General features: G+C 45.0%; 1 protein-coding gene across 3 annotated transcripts; it reads left to right on the top strand.

Annotated features, from left to right (window-relative positions):
• The first annotated feature begins 511 nt into the window (after nucleotides 1-511).
• Nucleotides 512-23,921, top strand: TCTN2 (tectonic family member 2). Of its 3 annotated transcripts, none has more exons than XM_040620018.1 (18): nucleotides 512-719; nucleotides 866-973; nucleotides 1,458-1,534; nucleotides 2,381-2,576; nucleotides 5,393-5,493; nucleotides 7,938-8,134; nucleotides 8,582-8,708; nucleotides 9,510-9,651; nucleotides 10,881-10,946; nucleotides 11,724-11,858; nucleotides 12,108-12,185; nucleotides 15,017-15,097; nucleotides 15,947-16,058; nucleotides 18,347-18,453; nucleotides 21,323-21,476; nucleotides 22,218-22,343; nucleotides 22,495-22,583; nucleotides 22,823-23,921. In XM_040620018.1, the coding sequence occupies exons 1-18, from the start codon at nucleotides 638-640 to the stop codon at nucleotides 22,924-22,926; spliced, it is 2,082 nt and encodes a 693-aa protein (XP_040475952.1). In that variant the 5' UTR covers nucleotides 512-637; the 3' UTR covers nucleotides 22,927-23,921. The 3 variants fall into 3 exon arrangements, with proteins under 3 accessions (XP_040475952.1, XP_040475953.1, XP_040475954.1); XM_040620019.1 differs by having other exon boundaries at nucleotides 7,938-8,074; XM_040620020.1 differs by lacking the exon at nucleotides 15,017-15,097.
• The last annotated feature ends 84 nt before the right edge of the window (nucleotides 23,922-24,005 follow it).

A 24,005-nucleotide genomic window follows, 5' to 3' on the forward strand; every position in this document is an offset into this window, starting at 1 on the left:
ACGCGTGGGATGCTTTGAGGCTAAGGACCTAAGAGTTCAGATACTTTGGCATCGGTCCTAACGCTGCGCAAAACGTTTTGTGTTCTTTTAAGATCTGCTTTCCGAGTGCTGACAGCTCAGTGCGGTAAAAACAACACAAAACTCTTCAAAAAACTGGGAGAAGGATAATGAAAACAATTGAGCAGCGCTACACCATTACAGCAGTGCAGCCTCACCCCTTTTTGTCCTCCCAAAGTCCCCATAAAAATCAAGTTTATTAAGGATCGTGTTTAAGAAGCTAGTGTCCGTAGGCTTGCTCTTGCAGTGCGATGAATTAAATCTAGGTTGGGGAAGCTCTATTTAAACTGGACGCAGACTCTTGCTCTTTCCCGATCCCCTTGGGCGGAGGTACAAGGACGCAGGGCCTGTGGGCGGGGTCAGGATGCTGGGGCCCGGGCCGGGGGCGGGCTCTCTCGCTGTCCGCCCAATCATCGCCCGCCGCTCTCCAGGCCCGCGGCCGATTGGTGGTTGCCATAGCTCCGGTTGGCTTGACAAGATGGCGGCGGCAAGGCGGCGCGGGCCGGGTCTTCGGGTCCGGTGCTTCCCGGATTCTAAGGCGGGCGCGGTTCTGTGAAGCGAGCCCAGCCAGACGCCAGGCATGGGCTTGCCGCCGCCGGCGCCTCTGCTCTTGAGGCTCCTCCTTCTGCTGGGCTTCCTGAGGCCGCTGTGGGGGAACCTGGGTGTGTACCGCAGGACTGGGGCCTGCAGGCCGGGGTTGGGGGTGGGCGAGGAGTTTGGGGACGAGGCGTTTAAGGGACCAGACTTGGGACTCCTCCCGGAGTCCTTACAACTAGTAAGTCCGCCCTTCCCCTTCCTTCTCGCCTAGTTTTCATTCCTGCTTTCATCCGCATGACCGGCCCCGTGGTCAGTGCGTCCCTGGTCGGAGGCACCGAGGATGTGACCGTGTCCCTGGCCCTGCTGCAGGACAAGGAAGGTAAAGCGTCCGGCTCTTCCCGTGGGGAGGGTGGGGGGTGTTGGGCCAGGGCCAGGCCACCCAAGGAGCCCGGGAGGTGGCATCGCAGGAGGTGGCATCCCCGGGGTTCCCCAGCTGCCGTCCCCTGCAAAGTCGCCATGGGAGCAGGGATGGGGGCCTGCTGTGGACCAAAGAGGACCAACGGACAGGCTCAGGGAAAGAAAGCTTGAGACAATAATGGCTAGCACTTACTGAGCTATCTGTCCTCTGTGCTTTATATGCATCACCACATTTTCCTAGTAAGAACAGTAATATCCTTCCATGCCATTTAACAAATCAAGACACTACAGTTCAGAGAGGTTGTCACTCGTCCAAAGTTGCACAGCTTGTGAAGGGCCCAATCCTTGGCTTTGAAAAGGATTCCCTCCTAGGGAGCCTGATTCCAGCATGCACACCCTTAGCTGCTGGGCAACACTGCCTTGCATCCTAATCTTCTCTCCTATAGGATTATTGCCTGTTCCAGCTTGTGGACTGCTGACCAATGAGACAGGAGACTGGAGCTTGACTGTGACCCCCACTGTGGTAAGGCCAGAGGTCAAATGTTCTCAGTAGCACCTGTGGAAACCCACAGTTAGTGTTTCTGCAGTGCTGTCTTGGTTGAACATGATGTAGTGTTCTCTGTGCTTGAAACTACCATGAAACTGTGTGTTATCAGATCTAGTAGACACCTGCGCAGCCCAGAGGTGCTTATGCGAGGGTCAGGGGTCCTTGGACGACTTTCAAGAAGTTTAAGAACCCTCTGAAATTGTCTGTAACATTATGCGTGCATTTTTCTGGTGAGAGGGTTGCCAGCTTCCATCAGATTATCAGATGGATCTGTGACTCAAAAATCTTCATGAACCACTAAGCTCACCCAGTCTGAGCTTACACTCAAGCCGGGAGAGAGGAAATACCTTCCATTTAATAAATGTTTTATTGAGTGCCTAGTATGTGCAAGACATCAGTTCTGGAGATAAAGGCTGAGAAAGGCAGACTTTGCTTGCATCCCAGGAACTGGGGACTGTTTTCATTGACTTTTTGTGTGTGCATTTAATGTTCTGCTGATATGCTGGTAGGATGATAAAGAAACTAAAAAGGTGCTGGACACACTGAGATAATTTATCACACAGACCTGTGTTTAGTCTTCTCTAACTATCCAAAAGTTGGTTGCCTTTCTGTTAAACGGAGGATTAGGAATCAGGGCTTGCATATTGCCATAGACTTAAGGGGTGGGATTGAACAGAATGATGTCATCTTTGTATACGGTTCTCCTTTTGTAAAGTGAACTGAGGCTGGTGCGTGATTTTATTATGTTTTCCATTATGTGTTCTTACAATGATTCGTGCTGTGTTGAGTCACTTTAAAAGGGACAGCATATTTTCCTTTCAGAATGCGTTGGATGTGACAGTGAGGTTGAAGAGGGGTCAGCAAAGGTGTTCCTCTAATGAGACGGATTCCTTCTCAGAGTCCCCATGTATGGTCCAGACTCTTCTGGTTTCAGCATCTCGCAATTCATCCTGTTTAGCCCATCTGCTCATTCAAGTGGAAATTTATGCCAACTCTTCTTTGGCCCATAATGCATCAGGTAAGAAAATCTTTGACAATCAAAACATTCATGCCAAACATTATCTGTTGGACTCTAAGCGTATGCCACGTAATCTGCTCTTGAGTCAGTCTTGCCCTCCTAAGCATACTTCCCTTTTGTTTAATTTTCTTACTTTAGAAATTTCCACTTTGTCCTATTTTACTTAGTTAAGATCTAGTTTGTTTTGCTCTACTGTTTGTATCCTTGGAGACTGCCTTTGAGGGAGAAAGTGAAGTTTGTTTCTGTGTATTGACACTTGTGACTCCATCTTAAAACACAACCAAAAACAAAAAAGCAAGGGAAAGATTAATGAAGGAGTTTACAAAGCAAACAAAAAACCCACAATAGATTTTCGGTGAAAGCATTTGGCCACCAGCTCCCTTTCCAGAGACAGCCTCTTAATTTATACTTATGGAAGTGCGTGGTATTCTCTTGTTTAAAAACAACACACACACACACACACACACACACACACACTAATGACACACAATTTACTATTCTGTACCTTTCAAAAATAAATTCCATATAAATGTAGGTTCACCTCGTTCTTTTTAAGCTGCATAGCATTCCATTGCATAGCACTTCCAGCTTGTGACGTGTAACCAGCGCTGTAGCAGATGTCACCGCGCACACGTGTGTTTGGACTTGAAAATGGTATTGTGTTAGTCTCCCTTTCCCATGGCAGAGTTCTCAGAACAAGAGAACGTAGGTGTGCCAGTGGTGAGGGGTCCACTTTGGTGCCACTGCCATGCTCCCTGTCTCCTGCACCCAGATCCGGCATCTCTTGCCTTTCCGGTCATCTGAGATGAAGGGAGATGCGTTCCTCCTTAGTAGCAACGGCCTGTCACTTTGAGACTCCCACGCCATGACTTCCCTCATCACATCCCCTCGCTGTGGTCCTCCTTGTGATTTTGAAAGTGGAGGAGGATGGGATAAGTCGAGGCAGTGCCATTCAGTGGGCCGCTCTGCCCTCTATGTTCTCGCACCGAAGGGTCTCCGAGATAAATCGCCAGCTGCAGAAAGCAGATGCAGATGGGTGCCTACAGCATGGAAGGAGAATATGTATTTATATTTGCATTAAGAAGTTCTGGAATGCTATCTGAGATGCCAACCACGGGAGACCATTTGGGGGAGTGATGTGCGAACAGGAAGGGGTTGGCTGTGAGGACTTCACCGTGTACCTTTTTTTAGATCCTCTTGAGCTCTTTGAACATGTGAATCTGTGACCTATTTAAAGGTTTTAAGTTTTGTTTTTAGAAGAAAAAACATTCTCTAATGTTTAAAATTCAGAATAAACCAACAAAATAATATCCAGTGGGTGCAAAAAACCCACTATGGGACGGATTAATGGTAGCTATACCATTCGAAGTGGTGGCTTTTCTTCTTTTAAAAGATATTGACTTGACTACATTTAGGTAATAAATAAAATTCATTTAAAAAATATTGACTACATTTAGGTAATATTTTAAAACATCTTTGTACAAATAGCCAAACTTAGGAAAATTAGAGTCTTTGTATATTGGTAATTATGAGATGTCCACTCTGACCCCATGAAGGTATGAAACATTTTGCACCCAGTCAGACAGAGCTCAGAACAAGAAAAAGGATGGAAGGACAGACAGGAGGTACGTGGTATGCCTAATAACAATGAAGCTAGCAAACGGCAGAGGAGACATATAGATAGATGCACAGACATCTATCTATATATCATATAGTAAAACCCTATTCTAAAATGCCTTGCTTCCGTCCCACGGGTTTGATTATACTGATGGTCAGAGCCTTGCCTGGTCTTAGTAACATAGTCTGTTAATCAGACCTTCTCATTTCTGATGCCATTGACATACTGGGGTTTACTATGTTGTAGCACAGACTCTAGTTAGCTGCTCTTTAGATGCTTCAGCTGTCATATCATTGAAGTTAATTGTACATAGAGTTTAAAGAAGTAGTCGCTACGTAGTTTTTCAAAATGTCCCAAATCCTAGGGCAAAAGTAAAATTCAAGGGGCGCTTGGGTGGCTCAGTTGGTTAAGCGTCCGACTCTTGATCTTGGCTCAGGTCTTGATCTCACAGTGATGAGTTTGAGCCCTGCAGTGGCCTCCATGCTGGGTGTGGAGCCTACTTAAAAAAAGGAAAATTCAGCAGACTGAAAATTTTACCTGGTACATTATTGCAGAGAAACTGGAAACATTACTCACTGGATTTTGAGTTAGGAGGTTGAAATGTAATATACCATATTCCTTTTCCAATCCACATAAAAATTCTTAATTTCCCCCACACTTTCACACTTGAACCAGAACCAGGATGTGAAGAGTTGGTCTGCAGTGTGATGGGATATGAGGTTGAGCAGGCAGCATGATTAGATATAATCTTGCGGCCAGATAGGCCCCAGATAAGCTGTGTGAAGTGTCACCGTGGTTTCGGTTTTATCTGCTGGGGGAGGTAATGAATTTGAAGGAGTCAATGCTCAAGGTCCGTTGGTGTTACGAAAGGGATTGTTCAGCATATTGAAAAATAAAATCGGTGCCTTAACATTTGTCCCAACTTGTAAATTTTAGTCACTCGATTATCTTTAAGATCAACTGTGACTTTCAGTTTATCATAACTAGTGTATTTTCCTATATTTGGGTTTTTCTGGGAGTAGTAGATAACAGGCCTCAGATAGGGTTTACGCACAGCTCAGGGATTCCTTCGTGTGTCACATCTGGTCGTGGTGATTTGTACAACAATGGTTCAGCTTTCTTTCGAGTGTCAAAAAACGTGGCAGTGCTCTGTCAGAGTGCTTCATTGCTGGACTTCTCTGTCGTTTGTACTTTTCAGAGAATGTGACTGTTATTCCCAACCAGGTGTATCAGCCTCTTGGTCCTTGTCCTTGTAATCTGACAGCCGGGGCCTGTGACATTCGCTGCTGCTGTGACCAGGTACGTCCTTTCTGATTATGGGTACAAGACCCTGTGTGGAACACCAGTAGGTCCCCATCCGTGGCTTTTTGAGGGACGGGCTTTGAAAACTAAGATTGGGTTTTGTGTTGCAGCTTGTTTTCAAATTGAGTGCTTCCTTGTCTAGTCCCGTCAGTCTAGTTTAGGGAAGGAAAAAATGTATCTCTTCACATAAAGTCAAGATTGAGATGATTATGCGGAGAGGGTGGTGTTACTATCTTATTGAGAAGCCTCTGTGGAAAGAGGTAAAAAGAAAGGAAAATACATTGTTTCAGTGATTTTTTGGGGAACGCGTAGAGGTGCACAACCCTCACGACAATCCCATTTGAGAACGTTTCTGTCACTCCAGAAAGACCTCTTTGCCCCTCTGCAGTCTCTCCCGTGCCCGCTGCTCATCCCAGGCCCCTCTTCATCTGCGCTCTGGCTCTATGGATTGGCCTGTTCTGGACATTGCACGTAAGCGGATTCCGACAGCGCTTGGCCTTCTGTGTCTGGCTTCTCTCACTCCGCATCTTGTTTTCGAGGGTTCCACGTTGTGGTGGGTGTCAGTGCTGCGTTCCTTTTTATGGCGGAGTCACATTCCGTTGCAGGGATGGACCACAGATTGCAGATCCGTTTATCAGATGGTGGACATTTGGATTGCTTTTGCTTTTTGGCTGTGATGAATAAAGCTCCTGTGAACATTTGTATGCAAGTGTTTGGACGTGGGTTTCCATTTCTGTCGGGTGTAGTACCTAGGAGTGGAACTGTTCTGGTCTGTGGCAGCTGTATGTTTAACCTTTTGAGGAATTGTTTTCCAAAGTGGCCACACCGTTTTACATTCCCAGTAGCAGTGTGGCAGTGTGGAAGGGTTGCGATTTTTCCCACGTCCTCACCTACATTTGTTACGGTAATCTTTTTGATTATAGCCATCCTCGTGGGTGTGAAGTGGTATTTCATTGTGATTTTGATTTGCATTTCTGCAGTGGCAAGTGATGTTGAACGTCTTTTCATGTGCTTACTGGCCATTTGTATATCTTTGAAGAAATGTCTATTTAGACCCTTTGCCCATTTTTTAAGTGGGTTGTCTTGTTGTTGTTAAACTATAAGAGTTCATTATACCTTCTGGTTACTAGTCCCAAATCAGGTATGTGATTTGCAAAAAACGTCCCCCATTGTGTAGATTGTCCACTTTCTTGTTGGTGTCATTTGAAACCCAAAAGTCTTATAATTTGATGAAGTCTGATTCATCAATCTTTTCTTTTGTTGCCTGTGCTTTTGGTGTCTTAGCTAGGAAACCGTTGCCTGATCCAGGTCAAATGCATATTTCTAATCCTTTGCGATTTAAGAGGAATGAGAGACGTGGCACATTTACTGGGACCCCAGTCACTCCCATTTGTGATTGAGCACATTTATGTCGTGATTGATTTTACAAAGCAGAAAAGGAAAGTTTAGGGCCTTCATTTATATTGGAATTCTCATATAACAATTGTACTTAATTTAAAAATACAGCACGTCATAAATCAGTATCAGTGGAAATGTCAAGATGGTGTTCTCTTCCTCTGTCTTCAGGACTGCAGTCGTGTGCCCGGTTTCTGACTTGACTTGTTTGTCATATTTGGTACTGACGTACACAGCACCAACCATGGGCCTTAGTCTTCTGGATCAGTGGTGTCTTTTGACAGCTGCTACTTACCACTTTAGGCACGATCAGTTGTTTAATTTGAATTGTTCTTGTTTAAAATCTATTTTTCTACTGTCAGTAAACAAGGGATTCAGGACATACTTAACTTTTAGCTCTCAGTGCTATATGAAACAGGGAAGAATATGGGTGAATAACCAAATACAGGAATCAAGTCACTTCTTGATGACATTAATTGGGGCGTGTTCTCATATGGTGAGGACCTTAAGGATTCTTACGGAGTTCAGACTGTTTGCCCTGACTCGAAATGTCTGTAGGTTTCTCTGGGTGGTGATGACAGTTACAAAGAGGGACGTTTACTCTGTTTTATTCCCCATTTGGAGTCTATTCCAGATTATCTTCTCTTCCTACTGTTTTCTTTCTTTTTTCTTTTTCTTTGTCTCTTTCTCTTTTTTTCTTTTTCTTTTTCTGTTTGTGGGCACGTCTTACGTCCTGAGTAAGGATGTAGTTCCCTGGCAGGTTTGAAAGTCCTGACCTGGAGGCTCAGCAGGGAGTCGATGAGAGAGATTCTAGCAGGCTTTTACTTCCTGTGAGCCCTAAGCGGGAGCAGCCGGGACAGAGACTCCTGCTCCACGCTTCCTCAGCCTCCTCAGCCTCCTCAGCCTCCTCAGCCTCCTCAGTCTCCTCAGCCTCCTCAGCCTCCTCAGCCTCCTCAGCCTCCTCAGCCGTGCGCTGCTCCCCGAGAGCGGACGCGGCGCCGCAGACGCCCCTGGGCGCTCCCCGCTCCTCTGCGTTTCCTTTCCAGGAGTGCTCGTCGGCTCTCACCGCGCTCTTCAGAGAGGCCTGTTTCACCGGCGCTTTCGGAGGCGACGTCAGCCCAGAGTCTGAGCACCAGTGCTCCGTGCAGCGGCGCCGCGGCGGCCCCGGCTGGTCCCCGTTGCTGTGCGTGCAGTCCTCGCCCGCCAACTCGCCCTTCCTGGGCTACTTCTACCACGGCTCCGTGTGCGTGCCCTCGGCCTCGCGTGCGCGGCCGGCCCGCCGCCTGCGGTCGCCTCTCGGGTCTAGACGTTCAGATACTCACGCGAGTGTACTTTGCGCGAAGCACTTGAAAGAACTGGGCCTCGCTGAAAAGAAACGGGTGACACCGCCCACAGTGAATCGTGATTCCCGGGCTTTGGGGAAGGCGTGCGGGGCTCTCGCGGTCTTGCTTTTCTTTCTTGTACCTTTCCCTGGTGTCGGATTTTACAGCTTTGTTATGCCTACGCTTCCTGAAGTAGAATTCATGTAGCATAGCGTTAACCACCAACCACTTTCAAGGGCACAGCTCTGTGGCTTTTAGTCCACCCCTGATTTTTGTAATTAAAGAAGTAAAACAAAAATGAAAAGAAGAATTGTTTGTAGCAGATAATAGCCGCTGGTTTGGTGATGCTCCTTCCCATTGGCTCACAGGTCCGCTGCGCGGCGCGGGTCCTTTGAAGTGCATCTGCGTACCGACCCCAGAGACTTTTCGGACTTCGGTTACAGACAAGGAGATGCAGTCATGACCGCGGCCAGGGCCTACCTGACCATCCCGCAGGTAAGAGTTTCCGTCTTAGTGTGCTGTAGGGCCCTTTAACATCTTTTCCCAGCCTGTTGTTAATTTAACTTCTGCTCTTAAAAATCTCATCTTAAGTTACTGATTTGTCTCCTGTGGACTTCCCAGGCACTCAACTCTTTGTGGTCTGTGGATTTTATTTTTAACAGTCCCTCTTAAATTAGCCACCGTTTTGCTAAATCTCAGAGTGAACTTACCAACCAAAAGACATTCTACCAATTTCCATGGAAATAACTACCATTCTGGACTTCTGTTAGTTTAACAGCCGATTTCTAGTAAGCTATAAGTATATAGTTTAATATAATATTCCAGAACTTTGAAAAATATCTCAAGGCCTTAGAGTTTTATGTGAAATCTTTATTTTTTTTTTTTTAAGTCCAAAATCATGAGTAAACATATTTGTGGGACGAAAACATGGGAGTCTTAACCATCTCTCTTCACTGTTCAAGGAATCCATTTTTATGGTTTTAACAAAAATCTAGTTGTCCCGAGGGAGAGAAAATGAAGTTGAGTATAATCATGTTTCTGCAAAGTAAATGGAGCAGGCAGTTTTCTTCGTTTTTGTTCAATACTTCTACTCCTCAACCAGCGGCTTCCAGACTTTGATTAGCAAATTAACTAGATAATTTATCTCTGGGTCATCTAGTCAGTGAACTTGTCGTTATTGAAACTGACCCAGCAGTAAGAGCAGGTTGCGGAAAGAATGCCCGTACGAGACGCTGACCTATATTTTATGATTTGAAGAGAGGCCATAGCCCTGCTGGGATTTCCCGTTACCCTCAGGTGTCCCTGGCTGGGCAGTGCATGCAGAACGCACCAGTGGCATTCCTTCAGAATTTCGATGTTCGGTGCACTACTAATTTGGAAGTATACCAAGAGCAAGATGGTATTATCAACGCGAAGATCAAGAGTGGTGCGGTAGGAGGTACGTTAGATTGGTTTGAGAAAAGAATGTGGGGCTCCCGGGTGGCTCATTCAGTGAAGCGACCAACTTTTGATTTCGATTCAGGTCATTATCTCAGGGTCATGGGATCGAGCCCCGAGTCGTTGTCGGGCTTCATGCTTGGCAGGAGTCTGCTTCTCTGCCTCTCTCTCTCTCCCTGTGCCCCTTCTTGCATGTGCTCTCTCTCTCTCTAAAAAGAATAAATAAATCTTAGAAAAAAAAGAGAACACATATCTGAGTGTCTACATAAACTGTGATCTCATGAGGATATAAATCACTTCTACTGGATCAACTTGAAATATTTCAACTGCCAATCAGGAGGAAAATGTTTTCTTCAGAAAAAGTCCAGTTCCATAGGGCAACACATTGCATATTTGTTCGTCTTTACACATGGAGGTAAAACTCACCTAACATAAAATTAACCCTGTTAAAGTGTACAGTTCAGTGGCCTTTAGTACCTTCACAGTGCTGTGCACTCACCCCCTCTGTTTAGTTCCAGAATATTTTCCTTCCCCTAAAGGAAACCCTGTACCCTGACCCCTAGTGACCACTCATCCCCTTTCTGTCTCTATGAATTTGTTTGTTCTGGGCTTTCCATGTAAGAGGAATCCTGTAATATGTGGCCTTTTGTGTCAGGCTTCTTTCACTGAGTGTCCTGTTTGCAGGGCTCATCCACGCTGTGCCACGGACCAGAACTTGCTCCTTTTTTATGGCTGGGTCCTCTTCCATCCTATGAATAGTTGTGCCACATATGGCGTCCATTCATCCTTTGATGGGCTTTTTGGCAGCTGTGGTTGTGCTGCTGTGAATGTGTGTGACTGTCTGTGTGGACAGTCTCTCTTGGCTGTTCACCCAGCTGTGGGATTGCCGAGTCACATGGCGATGTGACTTGCCGAGGAAGCAGCAAACCGCGTCTAGAGCGAGCACACCATCTTCCGTTCCCACTGGCAGTGGATCGCACATTTGTTCCTACAGGAGAGTAGCTCTCCGGATCACTGTCACTGACTGGAATCTCCTCCTCAGTCATTACCAGATGCCAAGAACAGCGGGATTCCCACAGGTGGCATCTGGGGAGTGGGAGAGACTTTGGTAGCTGGCACACAGGCCAAGCTCAGTTACCATAGTTGCCTGATAAGCTTTCCCTTGAATAAGTGAACATGAGCGTGTTGGGCCATGTCGTCCCCGGGAGGCTAACTTCTGTATCTTTTCAGGCATTGTTACACCAAAAGTAATCTATGAGGAAGCAGCCGACCCAGACAAATACATCACCAGGACAGGTACTTGAATTAGCTCTTTTATGTCACCTCTACAGAAATATGTAGGTCATTTCTTAGAAGTAATATATAATCCTAGAGGAACATTGATTTTTATGAAGAATTTAAGGAACTTCACAACACTTAGAATTTTGTCTGCTCCACGTGTGGTTTGTTCCTTATTTCATCTTGTCTTGCTTCAGAGAGATCTCTGCCCCCTGGAGCCAGTTCCTCACAGCCCTGAGTTCTGTGGGTTCGGGGTCTGCAGGCTCCGGGGTCCCTGCTAGTTTTCAGGGCCTGGGAAGCTTTTCCGCAGTGTTGTTCAGGGAGCCAGCATGTACGCTTCTTGCTCTCTTTTCTCCTACTTTTTTGAAATAACTAAACTTTGCAGTTTTGATGCAGCCGAAGAAGTTATTCAGAGTTTGGCTAATAGTACCAGGATTTTTGTGGTTCATGAAGGATATCTGTGTTTCCTTACAATGTGTCGAAATTCTGAAATGTATTCATTCATCAGATCTTAGCAAAGTACCTACAATATAGTAGCGAGCTAGTGAGCAGGCCTCTGCTCCTAAGGGGCTGACATTCTGTAGTCCTTCATCTCTGATGAACGTTCGACCGAGCATGTGCTCTGTATCGAGCTTTGAGCCACATTCTGGGGGTACGGAAATGGAAGGAAAGGGCAGAGCTCACCCAGGACATTGTGATGCTGTGGAGGAGGGGGCCAGTGCTGATTGATGGAGCCCATAACCGACCTGAACCCAAGGAGGGTCATTAATTTATGAAAGTATTTTTTATTCGCAGAAACACTTTTAAGCAATGAATCAGCCTCCAGAAACGTGATTGTGGAAGAACATTATATTTTCAGATGGAATAATAACACAATCAGCGAAATAAATGTCAAAATTATTAGGGCAGAAATTAATGCCCACCAGAAAGGTAAATTTGTTGAGGGCGGTGAGAATGTTTTGAGTTTAAAATATTTTTTTTCTTTCTCTAAGATTCTCATAATTATTACACGTAAAACTAAATCAGTCTTGTTTCTCATTTGTATTTGTGATTTAATAGAAAACGTTTTTTCCTTTTGCATGTCAAAATGTAATTATAAGGTAAAGAAAATAACACTATGGGGGATAATTTCCGTCGTGAAAGGGTGCACATTATATTTTTATTTTGTTTTATTTCTAGGGATCATGACACAGAGATTTACAGTTAAATTTTTAAGCTATAATAGTGGTGATGAAAAGGAATTTTCTGGAAATCCAGGTAAGACGATGTGTGTCAATTGCTGATCCTACAAACATTTTAATTCAATACTCTTGTACTACAATGATTGTAAGTCACTCTCTCCAATTTTAGTTTGGGACTCTAACCTTTCTCTTTCTCTTTTGTGACACTGCGTTCTTTTTCTGATAACAACTTTTTTTTTTACGTGAAGTGTCCTAGATAGTAGCAAGTTGTTGTAAATGCAAAACATTCTTTCTCTTTAGCTACTAGTCTTTTGAAAAAAAAAAAAAAAAAAGATAATGCCTTTGAAGTGTTGGTAAAATAAGCTTTTAGAGAACTAAGAAGCTATAGATGATGGGTTCCTAACCTGGGGTTTCATGGAGAGACTTCATGGGGACTGTGAACTTCCGGTCATGTTGTGTATTTTGTGATTATGTACAAATATAGCATCACGTGATTTGTTGTATATTTGTTTGCTTCTTTAATTCGGTGTTGCCTCCTCAGCACCTGAAACAGTAGGGAGGACTGCACGTCCAACATGCCAGCTTCTAGCCACGCAATGTTCATATGTGGAAATGATAATATTTGGATATTTTGAGTTGAATAAAATATATTATTCAAATTAACTTCATCTACTTTTTCTCTCTCTTTTTTTTAATGGGGCTACCAGAAAAAAATTTTTAATGTCTAAAAAATTCTAAAAATGTGTCATATTTTAAAATCACATATGTGGTTTGCATTGTATTTCTGTTGGACAGCACTGACTTGGACCATAGTAGGTGTTCAGTGAGTGTATGTTGGATAAACTATCATTGTTTTTTAAAAACTTGTCCCTTACTTTTACTGTTCTTAATCAGGCGGTAAGTAACCATGAAGGAACAACTTTTTCAGGTTTTTTTTTTTTTTAAGATTTTATTTATTTATTTGACAGAGAGAGAGACAGCCAGTGAGAGAGGGAACACAAGCAGGGGGAGTGGGAGAGGAAGAAGCAGGCTCCCAGCGGAGGAGCCTGATGTGGGGCTCGATCCCAGAACGCCGGGATCATGCCCTGAGCCGAAGGCAGACGCCCAACGACTGAGCCACCCAGGCGCCCCAACTTTTTCAATTTTAAATAACTTTTTAGTTTGGATGATTTTCAATATTTGTATATATTGATTTAATAATGCATGATCCATTTTACATATATATATATTTCTTTTAAATGAGATTTTAGTGTACTTGTTAATGTGGAGTTTTGGATTTTATGGTTGGATTTCAAAGCAGGCTCCTGGAATTTAAGGGTTTTTATTTCATGATTTAATTTCACAGGATTTCTGAGAAACACCATCAGATTATGTGAAAAACGTTGACGCTCTTGTCAAAAAAAAATAAATTGCTTAGGAGCCAGAACCAATCAGTCCGTGAGATAGCCTGTGTATATGGCCATTCATTCTCTAGCACTTCACTTCTCTCTCTTGCATAGAGAACAATGCAAGAGAATTAATAAAGGTGTGCCGGACTCACAGGCACTCTAGAACTTTAGAGAAGTGGCATGTTGACTGTTCACCTCAAACTTCCCATCACTGAGGACCTGTGTGAAGTATCTCGTTTGTGTAGGTTCTGATCTCAGTGCTGGAAGAAAAGCAGAGTGACTCAGAGTTCTGCCCTCGGCAAGTTTCTATTCTGGGCTGTGTGGAGGAGATTGTACCTCGGCTGGGAATGGGAATGACCGGGGGCGGCCAGGGAGGCAGAAAAGAGCAGGTGGAGGTAGGCAGGGACAGGCCAGCGGCCCGAGGGGAGGCTGCTGATTCAGGAATGCTGAGAAGTAACGTGGGAAACACAAGCACTGTGCGTGAACCCTGATCGCATCTCGGTTTGTGAAAGCGGCTCTAAAACATGGTTTTGGGGACATAGGAAGAAATAGAAGTATGAACTGGATGTGATTTGATTGTAAGGAATTACTAATTTTCTTAGGAGAAATATTGGTATCATGGTTATGAAGAAGAATATCCTTCATTTCAGGGGACGTACGTTGGAGCTTTCGGAGGTGAAGTGTCAAGTCTACAACTTATTTTCGAAAGGTCTTGCCAAAAATAAATATGTATGTAGATGCTTATGTCATACAGAGAAGACCAATCAGGCTAGATATTCAGGGTTGCTGATTTTGGGTGGTATTCCTGTCAACTCTTGTGTACATGTGAACATTTTCATAATAAAAGGGTAGAAGCAGGGGCACCTGGGTGGCTTACTTGGTTGGGCGTCAGCCTTCGGCTCAGGTCATGATCCCAGGATCCTGGGATCGAGCTCCTCATCAGGCTCTCTGCTCAGCGGGAGCCTGCTTCCCCCTCTCCCTGCTGCTCCCCCTGCTGTACTGTCTCTCTCTGTCGAATAAATGAATAATATCTTAAAAACCTTTAAAAAAAAGTGTGGAAGCAGTAAGGCAGACTAATGGGAGAGAATGGAAATAGGACCTGAATCAGGCCGGGGGCAGGGGTTTGGGGGGCAGACTGACTGCACGGTGTTCCATCGAAAGGTTACTTTGATGGAAGTCTCCCTTCAAAGCGCCTGGGACCGGCAGTAGTGATCACTCAGTGAGTACTCAGGAACTGGCCTGCTTGGGGGCGGGTTCCCAGCGTGAGGGGGCCGGGACCGACTACTGCCTGCTCGTTCCTTTTCAAATTTTATTTTTGAAACTTATTTAAAAAGTCACACAAATATCTTTGTTAAAAAAAACCAAAAGACAGCGTATGAAGATAGTTTCTTCTCTCAAGTGTGTTGACAAAGCTTTGCCTGTAGTTTCCTTTCGTTGTGTGTTCCTCTTTTATACTGTTTGATGAGGAGGAGTTGTGTTGGGTGAACTTCAGCTGCTTCTCATTATTGCGTCTGTCTAGGTTACCAACTTGGCAAGCCCGTTCGAGCTCTAAATACCAACAGGAGGAATAATGAGACGACTTTACACCTTTGGCAGTCGGGTAATCTGGTTTGGTAATATGGTTCGCTCTCAGATAAACTAGAATTGGAAATACTGCCTTATTTTGAATCTAATCAAGTAGTTAATCCCTTTAAATTCCGGTTGGTTTATTTAGCTGGAGGTGGGGGGAAGGGTGGAGGAGATCAGGCTTCTACAGCTGTTTTTTGGTTTGTTTTTAAATTTAACGTTGTTTGCTCCCGAAGTGCTGGTTATTCATAAGAGAGATTTAAATATGGGGGCGCCTGGGTGGCTCGGTTGAGCGTCTGACTCTTGATTTTGGCTCAGGTCTCAAGGTCTCTCAAGGTCATATCTCATGAGATTGAGCTTTGAGTCCAGCTCCGTGATCAGTGGGGAGTCCGCTGGAGATTCTCTCCTTCCCTCCCCCTCTGCCCCTCCTCCCGTTCCCGCTCGCATGCTCTCTCTCTCTCTCTCTCTCTCTCAAATAAATAAATAAATAAATAAAATCTTTAAATATGGGGCTCTCTGGAGAGTCTCTTGTCATTGTTGCCTGTAGCCCAGGACGGTGCTAACTGGAGATGTGACCGTAACTTTGTTCCAAACAATGGGAATCTTTGCCTTGGTGGTGTGTGCCCGCATCTGCCAGAAGGCATCAGCTTTCACGGTCAGCATAAACCATTGATCCTGGGCCAGGTGTTCTGATACAGAAAGGCGCCTTTGTTCAGCTTTGAAAGGATTAGAGTAACGATGACCTCAGTTCTTGAGAAAATTGGAAACTTTATTTCCAATAAAGTTTCAGAAAACTGTTTTCTGTTTGTTTCCAAGAACTTTGAAGTAAATCTTTACTTTCATTTAGCAAAAATAGTAAGAGGATAATCTTTTTATTTTCTAGCTGGAAGGGGTTTGTGTACATCAGCAACTTTCAAACCCATTTTATTTGGAGAAAATGCACTATCCGGATGTCTTTTAGAAGTTGGGATCCATGAAAACTGTACGCGGCTCAGGTGAGCATATCATTGGCGAATCTACCTGCGTTTTGAGGGGTTCGCTTAAAATGAATTCACCACATGAATACTAGAGGCAACACGAATGTGAAACATTACAGTCTGCGTAACGAACGTGTGTAAGTGATAGTGGACAGTATGTACAGTTTCTCTAGAACTGATTCAGGGGCGCCTGGCTGGCTCGGCCGGTTAAGCATCTGACTCTTGATCTCAGCCCAGGTCTTGATCTCAGTGTGGTGAGTTTGAGCCCAGTGTTGGGCTCTATGCTGGTGTGGAGCCTACTTAAAAAAAAAAAGAATTGATCTGAAGATCAATAGAAGGGAAAATAGAGTTCTTTCTTGGGACTAGAGCCCTTTCATCCATATTTATGCAGTTGCTCAGCTGAACTGGGTTCCTCGTTAGAACCCAGTACCCCTGGAAACATAAAAAGGGCACGAGGCAGATAGAATTTTTGTGATTAACATTTACAGAATACCTAAGCCTTGTTACATGGTGTGTAAAGAACTTTGCACCTAATAGTCTGGGTGGCATTTGCAAAGGGTGTTTATGGGTGTGCATATACATTCACATTTTTTTTAATTGAGGTGAAATTCATATAATGTAATTAATCATTTTAAAGTAAATAGTTCGGTGACATTTAGTGCATTCATGGTGTAGTACAACCATCACCCCTATTTAGTTCCAAAACATTTTCATCTCTGCAGAAGAAAACCTGTACCCATTAACTATCCCTCTCTGTTCTCCCCTCCCCTGGCCCCTGGCAACCACCAATCTGTGTTCTGTCTCTAGGGACTGACCTACTCTGGACATTTCATATAAATGGAATCCTACAATAGGTGACTTTTTGTGTCTGGCATCTCCAGCTCAGCTTAATGTTTTCGAGGTCTGTCCGTGCTGTAACAGCGGTCAGTTCCCCTTTGTGACTGAATTCCGTTCCACGTACGGCTGTACTCCATCTTGTTTATCCATTCAGCCGTCAATGGACATTTGAGTTGTTTCCAGCTTCGGCTGTTGAACAGTGCTGCTATGAACGTTCATGCGCCAGTTTTTGTTTGAGTCCCTGCTTTCAGTGATTTGGGGCGTATACCCAGGAGTGGAATTGCTGGGTCATATAGTAATTAGATGTTTAATTTTTTGAGGAAACACCACATCATTTTCAGGGGCTGCACCATTTTATGTTTCTACCGGGAATGTGACACCTCCCAACACTGATTAGTTTCTGTTGTTTTGATAGTTGCCGTCCTAGCAGGTGTGAAGTGGTATCTCCTGGTGATTTTTAATTGCATACATTCTTATCCCCATTTCATCTATAACACATCCTGAGAGGGGAGTCGGGAAAAGATGGGGGAGGCACTAAGCAGGGAAGTAGACTGCAGGCGTAAGTTACCAGCAAGGCTCTTGGTCGTGGGGAATAAGGCTGGAGTTTGCGGAGTCTTTCCCTTGCGGTTCATAAGGTTTGTACCTGCCAGTGACATCACCGGAAAGGAGGGATGGTAAGTTCCAATACTTTTTTTTTTTTTTTTTTTTTGAGAGGGAGAAGGAGAGAGAGAATCCCAAGCAGGCTCCACACCTTGCACGGGCACAATGCAGGGCTTGATCTCACACCCCTGAGATCATGACTGGAGCCAAAATCGAATCAGGTGCTCAACCAACTGAGCCACCCAGGCACCCGCTAAGTTGCAATTTTTAAAAAAGATTTTATTTATTTATTTGACAGAGAGACAACCAGCGAGGAGGGAACACAAGCAGGGGGAATGGGAGAGGAAGAAGCAGGCTCCCAGTGGAGGAGCCTGATGCAGGGCTCAATCCCAGAACGCTGGGATCACGCCCTGAGCCGAAGGCAGACGCTTAACGACTGAGCCACCCAGGCGCCCCCGCTAAGTTCCAATTTCATCTTATGGCTCAAAATTCTAGCTAAAATATTTAGGTTCCTTTTGCTATTGGATCACTTGGCCTGTAAATTTATCCTGGTAACTTGGTACGTGATCTATGTACCTCCCAAGTTTTATGACACTCAGTGGAGTCTGTAAGCTACATGATACCAACATAAATTACTAACATTTAAAACCCAAAGTAAAAGCTTGCTTCTGTATGTCTTCCCCTGGTGGCTTGGGTCTGTCCTGGAAAGGCCATCGAAGAGAATGCGGACGCCCAGCCAGCTTTTAATGCCACTTCCTTGGGCAGTTTTTATGTAGGCCCCCAGCAAGCACAACCTGGACGCTCCCTGGAAGGGACTTCAAGATGAGAGCCGCTAGCCAGGCGCTGAGAAATGTCTTACTCTCTCGCAGGGACAATGCTGTTGAACTACTTGACTCATTAATACGAGCAACTCATGTTGCAACGAGAGGCAACTCTGATTACAACGACCCTAGTGACGGCTGGCTCGAGATAATCCGTAAGTCACAGCTGCAGAGATGAGCAGCGCCTAGCTTGTTGCTGGGAGTGCCTGTGCTGGCTGTGCGTGGGAGCCCACGGGGCGGGTCTTCGTTCTTCGCTGCGGCTCAACTGACGTTTGTTTAGAGGTCAGCGCTCTGGGCAGCAGGCTCTTACATCCTTTACCTCTTACTCATGATGCCTTTTTTGTTTTTTTTTTTTTTCTTTTTAAAGATTTTATTTATTTGACAGAGAGAGAAACAGCCAGCAAGAGAGGGAACACAAGCAGGGGGAGTAGGAGAGGAAGAGGCAGGCTCCCAGTGGAGCAGGGAGCCTGATGTGGGGCTCAATCCCAGGACCCTGGGATCATGACCCGAGCCGAAGGCAGACAGACGCCCAACCGACTGAACCACCCAGGCGCCCCTCCTTTTTTTTTTTTAAGAGGAAATCCACATGAAGTTCAGAGTCCCCAGTTGTTTTATGAGCTAACAGCTTTTGTAAAAGGAAGTCTAAATGAAGATTGAAGATTTTCAGTGCGTTTCAGTTTGCATTGCTGTTTTCGATTGCCAGGGATATGGGCAATCGAGACCGGACTTTGTAATTTGTAAAAGCAATGTTGTTAATTTAAAATAAGGTGATTGAAAAGATGATACCGAGTGAAAGAAGCCAGACAGACATGACCACGAACTGTACAGTGCCACGTGTTGGAAATGCCCAGAACAGGCAGATCTGTCGCAACAGAGAGCAGATGGGTGGTAGCCAGGGTCTGGCGCAGGTGGGACCAAGTGAGGTGTGACTGGTAATGGATACAGGGTTTCTTTCTGGGGCAATAAAAATGGAATTTGGTGATGGCTGCACAGCTCTGTGAATATACCGAAACCATAGAATTGTACACTTTAACTGGGTGGATTGTATGGTGTGTGCATTGTGTCTCAGGACCGCCGTTAGAACAGAAAGAAGTGAAGGTGTGGCAGATAAGGACAGCCGGCCCCACCCAGGCCGGTTAGAAAGGCTGGAGTCCTGTGCCTTTGGGCGGAGGCATTTGCAGCATCGGGCTCGCAGGGGATCCAGTGCGAGGAGGTGGAGTGCGTGTGGCCCAGGCAGTAGCCGTGAGCCACGCTTACCTGCAGGTAAATCCACAGCAGGCCCGGGGTCACTGTCAGTCGGAAACTGGCCCTTGTGCTGCAGCTCACTCAGCTGTCAGTGCAGAAGCCCGAGGGCTCAGTGGGTCGTGGCAGAGCTGGAACCCAAACCCAGGCTTCCAGCCTCTTTGCTGGCTCCCTAGCTGGCAAGTCGGGGAATCTTGAGTGTGGAAATGTGCCAACAGAAGGAGAGCTTCTTCTAGTGCTCTAATTAATGGCATTGCCTTTTGGGGCCAGAAAAAGTGACTTGGCTCTGCAGCATCTGCTGTCCTAAGTCGCCTCCTGTCACTGAGGGTCCTGCTGTGCCCCTCCCCTCTGCCCGGCTGGTGGGAAGCAGCTTTTCGAATCCTGCTGTCTGTACTACCTTAGGTTACTTCCGCTCAGCAGCCTGGAATTCACACGGAGGACCATCCAGACATGTGCCTGCACTCTCCTCGCCCCTTGTAGTTTGGTTTGGATCATTATGACACCCCAGTCCCCTGCCCTCTTTGGGTGGTGAGGGATCATGTAATATGTCTGTGGGCTGGAAGGGCCCCATATCACTCTCTGACTTTGGGAGGGGTCCTGGGGGCCATGGGGCTCTCAGGCTGTGATTCACCGATCCTCCTGTGCCCCGCGCTCGAGTCACTAGGCCCAGAATTAGGTCCTCATTTGGAAATAGAAACCAGAGGTTGGGGCTTTTCAGCCCCTGGGCTTTGCCACGAGGCCGGCTGAATGGGCTGTGGCATGCCTGAGGGTGGAGGGAAGGGGTCAGTGAAGCACCTAAGGAGTAGAAAGAACGGGAGGTTTCAAGAAGGAGAACCCCAGGTGGTTACATGAGAAGTATGAGGTGATGACATTTTGTTGCCTGCGAGGTGAGAGCAGTTGGCTTCTGTGTCCTGTCTAAGCCAAGACCAGTCTTGATCCTGGTTGATAAATAGAAGAGATGTCGAACATGTGGATCGAGGAGGAGGAAGTTGGAAGTCATAAACTGTCACCAACTTTCAAGTCCCTCCAGTAGTTCCCTCACAACTTGCCACTCGCCTCCTGTAGTTACTAATTTCTTAGTTTTATTCTCTACCATCGTGTTACTCTATGGCGACACAATAGGAAATTGCGTCTTCACTATTTAATCCACACTAACTAAAGTAGTTAGCTTGGATTTTAAATGTCTTAGACGGCTTGTACTAGAATAGCGCCGGCACGGGCTCAGTCTCGTGGCATTTTACTACAGTTGGATGGTATTTCTGCTAAAACTCTGGGGGAGCTTGGAGGTTGGGAACTGAATCAGGACGTCTGGTTTTATTATGTGGGTCTGGGATTTTAAAGTTCCGGTGACTGAGTTAACAGACAAGGAAACATTTTGAACACGAGAGCCAGCACTGTTAAGGAGTGATGATACCGAGAGCCTGTTAGAGACGAGAGATGCGTTAATGTGATTCCTAACATTTCTCATTTCCCCCCCTGTATCATGGCACTGTAGGAAGACTTACTCTTCTTTCCAAAATGCACAACGGGTGGGGCACCTGGGTGGCTCAGTCATTAAGCGTCTGCGTTCCGCCAGGGTGTGATCCCGCCGTTCTGGGATCGAGCCCTGTGTCAGGCTCCTCTGCTGGGAGCCTGCTTCTCCGTCTCCCACTCCCCCTGCTTGTGTTCCCTCTCTCGCTGGCTATCTCTCTCTCTGTCAAATAAATAAAATCTTTAAAAAAACAAAAACAAAACAAAACAAAACAAAAAAACCCCAAAATGCACAACGTGATATTTCTGTAGGTGCAGATGCCCCTGGTAGAGGTGCAGACCCGCCTGACAGTGTGAGTGGCATCTGCGTGGATATCCCTGCCCGACTGCATATCCGCATCCTCATCTCAGATGCTGGTGCCGTGGAAGGGATTACTCAGCAGGAGATTCTTGGCGTAGAGACAAGGTATGACTGCATCTTGGATAAGTGTAGTTTAGAGAGAGTCAGTAAATTTGCTGGTGCTCCAAAGAGTAGGGAAATGCTAATGTGCAATCTGATTGTTTATTTATGAATTGCAATTATTAGCAACATGAGTATGTGGATAAATGAAATATGTTATCATCTAGGTGTATAATGGTAGCTTGTTCTCACAAGTATTTATAAAGCTGTGGAAGGGATTCTGCACGGTCTCTCGGGGTACAAAGACGAAATCCGGGGACATAATAATCCATGCATACCGAGTAGGGAACACTGTGGGGAGGGGGTTTCCCCAAGGGGAAGCTGGGGTGCAGTTGCCAGAAGAAAGGGGATGGGATGCTGGATAGGCAGAAACCACTGATGTTAACCACCAAACGCGGCTGGTAGCACTGTTCTGAGAGTGATGCGGTGTGTGCCTGCAAGATGCGTGTAAAGCACCTTCGTGCTCCGCCCAGCACCTGGAAAACCCTCCAAGATGGCTAGCTGCTGCTGTTCTTATCATATTATTATTGTAGTGGGGTGATCGGCCTGTGAGGTTCACCGTGCTACTCTGTCTCCTTGTGCCTATGTTGGAAAGTTTACATTGCCCAAAGGGGGAAAAAGAACTAATAGAATTTGAGCCTTCTTTAAGAGAATCCCAATTTATATCGTTGCTGTCAGTTCCCTGATGCTCTTAACAGACTAGAAACGAGTGATGGATATGTTACCTGCATAATCTTTTCCTCCCAGGTTCTCTACAGTGAACTGGCAGTTCCAATGTGGGCTTACTTGTGAGGATAAGGCCGACCTTTTCCCTGTCAGTGCATCGGTCCAGTTTATTAAGATACCTGCACAGTTACCCCGCCCACTGACAAGGTAATCCGGTTGACAACCTTGTTGACGTTATTAGGAAGCAGAAAAACATATACTCAAAAATAAGAAGTTTATTTCTTTAATTATGTTTCGATGCATTTCATCAAAAGTGTGCTTTGTTGTGCCTATTGTAATCTTCTAAAATGTTTCCTAGATTCCAGATCAATTTTACAGAGTATGACTGTAACAGAAATGACGTGTGTTGGCCGCAACTTCTATATCCATTGACCCAGTATTATCAAGGTAGAGTAAAGCAGATTTCTGGAAGGATTATCATTATGTTTTGCCAATTAAAATATTTTTAAAAAATATGTATGTGTCACAGAAAACTTAAAACACATAGAAAGAGTTTTAAATGATTTACTAATAAGGTTGCCACTTAAGAGCGATCACTATTACTGTTTTGGCTTATTTCTACCTAAATAATTACCAAAAAATTTAAGAAATAAGAATTGTGCTTCATTTGGTTCATTTTCTTGCAGGGGAGCCTTATTGTCAGTGCGTGGCCAAGGGCTTACTATTGGTATCCTTCTTCATGTTAGCTGTGTTCCTCAGTAACCCCTGGGCCAGAATGTGCAAAGCTTGAAATTCATCTGCCACCTGACCTCCTACAGACCACAGACTTTTGCTTCAGTGATTTGTCGTACTCCTGTGTGCATGCCTCTCTGTAAAATTGTAATAAATGCAGTGCTTTATTTTTGTAGAATTTTTAAAAATTAAGTGCACTGCGAATTTAATTCACATGTGTAACCAGATGTACAGAGCAATGCAGAATTAGACATTCTCATCGCTGGACCAGACTGAGCAAAATGCACAAGAGGGTCAACTGTGTAAATAAACGTTATTAGAAGCTTTAGTGGATCACAGGTTACTAAAGTCACAGGAGTTTCAGTCCACATATGTTATTCTTACCTTAGAAAGTTAGTATTGTCTTCAAATTTTTAAATATTCCCGATGAATTGGTTGATTAATTTCCTCTATTCCAAAGAAAGAATTAAAAATTCAGGAAGCCTTAAAAATGTATATACTATAAGATGTATGTATTATTTTGTATATATACACAAAATAAATTGATGAGGGAAGATGTGGAGGCTGAAGGAGGGAAAGTAATATTGGGAGGAGAGTAAAACAAAACCAGGAGGGGAGGTCAGCACAAGTATGATTAGATACAGAAATCATAGACCCATGGATTTAAGATAAGCTGGTTTTCAGTGAAGCATAGGTTTTCTTAGTTGAGGCTTGAGAGAAATTCCTCTTGTGGCCCCTTACGAGGGGATAGACAGCATGATGCAGGGGTGGGTGGGGGCGAATGGTTGTCAACCACATCCAGATCGTGGCCACATGGCAAATCTCTGCATTTTCTTTGTGGACTAGACAAATTTAGTCATGTTTCAGGCAGAATTTGTACACGGCCAGTAAGCCTAATTTTGAAAAGTGATTGTCTTCCCTTTCACACTCTGATGGAATTCCTCGTGCCTCCTGACTTCCCGGATACGTGAATTGTGTTGTTGCATTTTCCAGTGTAAATCTGTAAACCCGGTTCTATTTTTTACTGATTCATATTAAACATATAACTAGTGACATACAGAAGTTTCTCCCTCGCGTACCACTATATGTACTGCATTGAGAAATACTGGATTCCTCCCCTTCTGCTTCTCTTTTTCT

Source organism: Ursus maritimus, unplaced genomic scaffold, assembly GCF_017311325.1.
Source record: "Ursus maritimus isolate PB19 unplaced genomic scaffold, ASM1731132v1 scaffold_33, whole genome shotgun sequence".
NCBI lineage: Eukaryota > Metazoa > Chordata > Mammalia > Carnivora > Ursidae > Ursus > Ursus maritimus.